This window comes from Leuciscus leuciscus (genome assembly GCF_965113295.1).
Source record: "Leuciscus leuciscus genome assembly, chromosome: 18".
In the NCBI taxonomy this organism is placed as follows: domain Eukaryota; kingdom Metazoa; phylum Chordata; class Actinopteri; order Cypriniformes; family Leuciscidae; genus Leuciscus; species Leuciscus leuciscus.
In genome coordinates, this window is record NC_138742.1 from 2,949,262 (window position 1) to 2,956,761 (window position 7,500).

Below are 7,500 nucleotides of genomic sequence, written 5' to 3' on the forward strand. Positions count from 1 at the left end.
CCTAAACCAAAAGAAAAGAAGAAGAAATTACATTTTGCATGTAGAAAATGTCTCTTATTTTGCATTATGACACTATAAATAATGACATTTAAATTGATTTTCAACCAAATTGTAATGTGAATTAAATTTTGCATGTAGAAATTGTAGATATTTTTTGCATTATGAAATTAACATTCATGACATTTAAACACATTTTCAAAAAAAACTGTTGTGCAAAAGATTTTACATGTAGAAAATTTAGATATTTTTTTCATTGACACTATAATCCATGATATTTAAACACATTTTCAACTGAACTGTAATGTGAATTAAATTTTGCATGTAGAAAATTTAGATTTTTTTTGCGTTATGACACTATAATTCATGACATTTAAAAAAAATTCAACCAAACTGTAGTGTAAAGTGAAAAAAATGTTGCATGTTGAAAATGTAGGTTTTAGTGCCGTAATGAAAAAATATCTATATTTTCTACATGCAAAATATAATTCACATTGTATAATACAATCTGGTTGAAAATGTGTTTAAATGTCATGAGTTATAGTGTCATAATGTAAAAATATCTTTATTTTCTACATGCTGAATTTAATTCACATTACAGTTCAGTTGAAAATGTGTTTAAATGTCATGAATTTTAGTGTCATAATGAAAAATATTCAAGATATTTAAACACATTTTCAAGGAAAAGGATTACATTTTTACATGTAGAAAATTTAGATATTTTTTGCATTATCACTAAAATTCATATTTAAACACATTTCAACCAATCTGTAATTTGAATAAAATTTTGCATGTAGAAAATGTAGATTTCTTTTGCATTATGACACTAAAATTCATGACATTTAAACACATTTTCAACTAAATTCTCATTACTGTAATGTAACAAAATTTAACTCTGCTACTTTATCCTTTTAGTTGTAATTTCCAATATTCTCAGTGCTAAATGTCAATGGAATTACAGTAAAAAAAAGTGTAATACAACGCTTTTTATTTAAATGAGCAAAAAGGCAGAATAACAAATATATTATTCTATATGTCAATACTTCAGAATTACTAATCTTTTGCATTACAGTAATGAGAATGTATATTTATTTACATTGCTGTAATAAAAGTGAAGTGAAGGGTTAAGTGAGCTTATTTGTGATGAAATATATATATATATGAAGAGTTCAGATGCAAAAGCCTCTAAGTGTCATCTGAAGTTTTCTTATAGAATGATCATTTTTATAAAGCTTATATATTTAAGTTAAGTAATTTCACTTAAATGACAATTAATAGGTAATTTGCATTGCCATTTAAGATAAATTATTGAACTTAAATATACGAGCTTGATAAAAATGATCATTCTATAAGAAAACTTCAGATGACACTTAGAGGCTTTTGCATCTGAACTCTTCATATATATATATATATATATATTAAAATTTTTACATGTTGAAAACTTAAATATTTTGCATTGACACTAAAATTCATGACATTTAAACCCATTTTCAACCAAACTCTAATGTGAATTACATTTTGCATGTAGAAACTGTGGATATTTTGCATAATAGAATATTTTGTACATGTGTATGTACAAAATATATTATTACTATATATTAATAAACATTATTTTATAACCATATATATTTCTGGCTTTAGGGTGAAGTATGACCTGTGTTAGTGAATTTACCCTGTAACATTTTCACATTGATCAACATTTGTTATTAAATAGTTCAAGCCGGTTTAAAGCAGCGGCTCTTTACTTTCCTGTAGTTTCTAATCTCTCTCTCTGTGTGTGTGTGTGTGTGTGTGGTTGTCAAGGTTACCACAGATCTGTTGACTCAGGGTGGGAAGGATATTGCGTTTGCCGACTACAGTCCGCTGTGGAAGAACCACCGGCGACTGGTTCACTCCTCGTTCACACTGTTCGGAGAGGGATCCAGTAAACTACAGAACATCGGTAAACATTACACTCTACATAAGTTCTGGCTTTTTTTTTTTTTTTTTTTTAGGCATGTCAAGTCAAGTCACCTTTATTTATACAGCTCTTTTTACAACACAGAATGTTTCAAAGCAGCTTTACAGAGATAACAGGAAAATAATGCAACAAAGTTTGTTTCCAAAAGAAAATAGCATCACAGTCCAGCTTAAGTCAGTTCAGTGATGGTTCATTTTTGTTCTAAAAAAGTTTATATATATATATTGCCGCTCTGGACTAAACCGTGATGTCATCATCCAGCTCAGTTCAGTTCTTATATAATAGTGTCAATGCAGGCAGATCAAAAATATTGTTGAATATTACATTAAATGTCCCCAACATTACAGGGATTATTCAAAACAAATAAATAAAAGAAGCACATCACAAGTGAAACATGAAACCTCCCTCTGAATCCCTTATTTCTTATCCTTGACTTGGAAGTCTGTTCATATTCGTATCAAACTATTTCTGGAATTTGAAACCCTTAAACCAAATATTTTGCAAGTCAAAAATTAAGATTTTGTGCATTAATGCACTATATTTTGGGGCATTTAAACACATTCTCATCACTGAAATCTTGTCGTTACTGTAAAAAATGCTTTTTCTCAAAAAAAGTACTTGACTTGTGTATGTGTGTGTGTGTGTGTGTGTGTGTGTGTGTGTGTCAGTTCTAGAGGCCGCAGACAGTCTGTGTGAGGAGCTCGGGTCCCTCAGGGGTCAGAGTTCAGATCTGAGTCCGGTCCTGATGCGGGCCGTCACTAACGTCATCTGTCGACTGGTGTTCAGCTCCTCGTATCAGCCGAACGATCCCGAGCTCCTGAAGGTCATGGATTATAACGACGGGATCGTGCAGACCATCGCCAGAGGAGGACTCGTCGACATCTTTCCCTGGCTCAGAGTGTGTGTCCAGTTACACTACCGTATTACAATCACTTTCAATATCATGTACACTACCAGTCAAACGTTTGGGATCGGTAAGATTTTATTGTTTTTAAAAGAAGTCTCTTCTGCTCACCAAGGCTGCATTTATTTGATTAAAAATACAAAAAAACAGAAATATTGTAAAATATTATGACAATTTAAAATAACTGTTTTCTATTTTAACATATAATAAAGTGTAATTTATTCCTGTGATCAAAGCTGAATTTTCAGCATCATTACTCCAGTCTTCAGTGTCACATGATCCTTCACAAATCAGTATAATATGATGATTTGATGTTTTAACATTGATGATAAAATGTTGAAAACAGTTATTTACATTTTTATTTCAGGATTCTTTGATGAATAGAAAGTTCAAAAGAACAGCATTTATTTGAAACAGAATCTTAGTTAGATAAGTCCATACCCTTCTCATCTCCGTGCGTGCCGTAACTCTGTCTGACGCACCCACCGCTAGCCTAGCTTAGCACAAAGACTGGAGGTAAACGGCTCCAGCTAGCATACTGCTCCCAATAAGTGACAAATAAGTTTAAGTAGCATAAGTAGCAGTGCTTCGCCTTCTGAGAATATAGTTCCCAGTATGTATACGGTTAAAAGATGGCTGTGTGTCATGTGACCTTGTTATTTGTACACGCTGTGACTATACAGATCACAACATGTAAATAGGAAAATGTTGGCATTATTTTGTCACTTATTGGGAGCAGTATGCTAGCTGGAGCCATTTACCTCCAGTCTTTGTGCTAAGCTAGGCTAGCGGTGTGTGCGTCAGACAGAGTTACAGCACGCACGGAGACGAGAAGGGACCCCTGGGGGATACGGTGAATAAGCTAAAGTCCCAAAAAGTCAGCGTGTTCCTTTAACAATATGGACTGTTTCAAAGCAGCTTTACAGTGATAATAGCGAATTAAAGTAACAGAGATTGATTTGGCTTTACAGCAGCTCTAGAATAAAGTTATTGTCCAGCTAAAGTTAGTTTTGATCGATTCACTTCCGTTGCCAAGATCATTAGTTATTAACTTAGGGGCCGCTAACACGACACCGTTCTAACAGAAAACCCTTAACGCGCTCCTGCCCGCTTATTCGCACAACAGTGCCTGATGGCTCGAGAACGCAAACCTTGAAATAGGTTCCTAGGTGCTAGCCTTGAAGAAAGGAACCTTAGGAACGTAACCTGGTCTTAGGGTGAAGAAAAACCTTTGCTATACCAGGAGCAAATTCCAGGCACGAGGGAGATACAGAAAGTACTTGAATGCCTCCAATTCTCTTGAGAGACGAAATAGAGAGGAGAAAGAATATTTCTCAGAAACTTCCTCAATGGGCTCGAACGGAGCTAAGGAGAGGCCTTCTAGTACAATAGCCAAATCCCAGTTCGGCACCCTCGTGTGGATTGCTGACCTCAACCTCAAAGCGCCACGAAGGAAACGAGTTATTAGTGGGTGTCTCCCCAAAGATACTCTACTCAAAGGGACATGGTAAGTGTGAAGGGGGATAACCTTCAGTGTGAAGGGGGATAACCCTGCGGAGAAGCGTTCCTGCAGGAACTGTACCCACCGGACTGTTAACCGGGTCCAGCTGGTGCTCTCCACACCAGGATGAATAATCTCCACTTCAAGGCATACAGTTTCCTTGTGGACGGAGCTCTGGAGTGGAGGATGGTCTCAACAACCTCAGTTGAGAGACCTAAACTTACGAGCAAGCCCACAGCTTCCACAGTTCTGGGCGGGGGTGAAGGATTGTCCCACTCCCCTGAGAGAGTAGGTCTCTGCCAATCGGAATCTCCAGAGGAGAGCCGTCGAGGAGAGACACTAGGTCCGCAAACTATACTCGGGCCGGCCAGAACAGGGCTACTTGCAGTAAACAGACCCCGTCCCGGCGAACCCTTTCCAGAACTCCTGGGAGTAGAACAATCGGGGGGAAAAGCGTACAGACGTGACCTCGGCCACGCCTGCACCATAGCGTCCAACCCCAGAGGAGCTGGATGGCTGAGAGAGAACCACAGTGGACATTGTGATGTCTCCCTGGAAGCGAACAGATCGACCTCGGCATGACCGAAGTTCTTCCATAGGAGCGCCACCACCTTGGGGTGTAGTCTCTATTCCCCAGGCCTCGACAGGATGCCTGCTCCCTGATTTAAATACCCCGGGATGTAGATTGCCTTCAGAGAGAGCAACCTTCCTTGGGCCCACAGGATGATCTTGTTAGCCAGCTTGTATAAGGGGCATGATCGCAGACCCTCCTGATGGTTTATATATGAGACCACCGATGTGTTGTCGGAATGAACATGCACATGATGGCCCCTCAGGTCTGGCAGGAAGTGTTTCAGAGCTTGGAACACCACCAACATTTCTAGACAATTTATATGCCACGAGAGATGATGGTCCCGCCGCAGACCCTGGGCTGGGCGACCACTCATGATCCCCCGCCCAACCCGTGAGCGATGCAGCCGTTGTTAGCGTGACGCGATGACAATGAGCTCCCAGCACAGGCCCTTGGGATAGGAACTAAGGTTCTTTCCACATAACTAAGGCACAATGGCAGCGCCGCGTGACCTTGATTGTGCTGAGGGAAGTTCCCCTCGGGGAGAACCCCCTGGTCCTGAGCCACCACTGCAATGGTCTCATGTACAACAGGCCGCAATGTATAACGTTGGACGCTGCATCCATCAGACCTAACAGTTTTTGAAACTGCTTTACAGTGAGCGCTGGCCTAGCTTTACTTGTTTCATGGCTGAGAGAATCGAAGCAATACGAGCAGGAGAAAAGCGTGCCTGCATCATCGTCGAATCCCATACCATCCCCAGAAAACTGGTCCTCGTGAACCCCACGACTCGAAGAGAGACTCAAAGAGCAATTGGCGAGAGCGCAGCGTTCTCAACTGTCTCACAACAATGCTCATATCCAGCCCCCTCGAGGGCTGACTGAGGCCCTGTCCACACGGAGACGCGTTTCGCTGTATACGTATACATTTTTTATCGTATTGGCGTTTCGTCCACACGGATCTGGTGTTTTCGGACACTGAAACCGCTATTTTTTGAAACCGGGTCCCAAGGTGGATAAATCTGAAAACGCCGCCCTTGCGTTTTCGTGTGTACGGCCAATCCGTATATTTTGTGAAACGATGATGTCATCACACCAAGTGTCAACTAGTCAGACACCGTTAAGTCACAGCAACTACATTTATGGTTTTTCATATTGTTCAACAAAGTTCTTGATTAAAAAAGAAAAAAGAAAAGAAAAAAAGAAGCTACTGTGCCTAATATTCTAATATTATTGTTGTATACAGCGCGCAAGGTTTATGCGCGAGCTCCAAGTCTTCTTCTCCGTTTTTAGTGTATGTCTGTGGCAGAATTACAGCGCCACATACTGGTCTGGAATGTATACTACATCGTTTTGAGTCGGTTTCAGTGGTTTCGTGTGTACGCAGATATTTCTTGAGATGACGCCGTGTTTACGGAATTTTTTTTTTGAACGGGGAAAAAAAATATCGGATAGGGAAAACTCTGGCTTCGTGTGGATGTGGCCTGAGTGTGCTGCGCTACCAAACGAACAACACACAATACATGTCCGAGGTCCTGACTCTCTGTGGTCACGAAAAACCCCAGGATGTCTTTCGAAAGAGTAGGGGTGTAACCCCGGCATCCTGGCCAAATCGCCATTATAAAGTTTTTTCTTTTAAATATATATATTTATGGGTGAAAACTCCTGCCTAGCAAATTCTAAGACGGACAAAAAACACCAGGGACAGAGATTCACACAGAGCGCTCGCCGAAGACACAGAAGCTGACGCTGTTTGGTTCAGGTGTGCTTTATAGACCTGATGTAGCCCCGCCCCTTTTCAGCGCTGCTGTATTTTCACAGCGATCTTTCGTATTTATGAATGAATGGCTCGTTTTAAAATCTTCCCGGTCTACTGACATTTGTTAAGACATCTGCTTTAAACATTACAATCCTCATGATAACTTTCGTTAACTTTACATTAAGTAAATCCACTTCACCAGCGAATCACTCCTGGACACCGATGCCGTAGAGATATACAGAGCGACCGCAAAAACGGACGTTCAAAGACAATATTCTAAAGATGTTGCGCACTTGTTTAGACTTCATTTAAAATCATAAAAAATCTTACCGATCTAAAACTTTTGAACGGCAGTGTGTGTTTGCACTGTATATTTATCTTTATTTGATTTAATCAGATTTTCCCCAACAAAGACCTGAAGAAGCTGAAGGAATGTGTTTCTGTGAGAGACCAACTCCTGCGCAAGAAACTACAGGAGCACAAGGTAAACACACACTTATTGCAAACGAACTGGTGTGACGTCATTTCGAACAAAATCAGGCCAAAGTGAAGTCCCTGCTGATGATGTAATAGGTGGGTGCGGCTCTGAGGCTCCGCCTTCTTTGACGGTTCATTTCTTCTGTTCAGTCCGTCGAGGTAAAAACATGAACACACTGAAGAGACGCTTTAAGTTTTAATTATAATTTAAAGTTAATATGACATAATAATTTTATTAATAATTAAATAAAAGGAATTGTTACTTTTCATTTGATCACATTTTAAAATGCCTTTATTTGATTATTTTTTACAATACATTTGCATGAAATCAT

The 7,500-nt window shown here is 39.3% G+C and overlaps 1 protein-coding gene across 1 annotated transcript in view; it reads left to right on the forward strand.

Annotated features, from left to right (window-relative positions):
• Positions 1-7,500, forward strand: part of cyp17a2 (cytochrome P450, family 17, subfamily A, polypeptide 2) — a 14,048-nt gene that overhangs the window by 1,315 nt on the left and 5,233 nt on the right. The window contains exons 3-5 of the mRNA XM_082145936.1: positions 1,801-1,939; positions 2,626-2,855; positions 7,089-7,175. Coding sequence (XP_082002062.1) covers positions 1,801-1,939; positions 2,626-2,855; positions 7,089-7,175 — 456 coding nt within the window. The remainder of the gene's footprint in view (positions 1-1,800; positions 1,940-2,625; positions 2,856-7,088; positions 7,176-7,500) is intronic.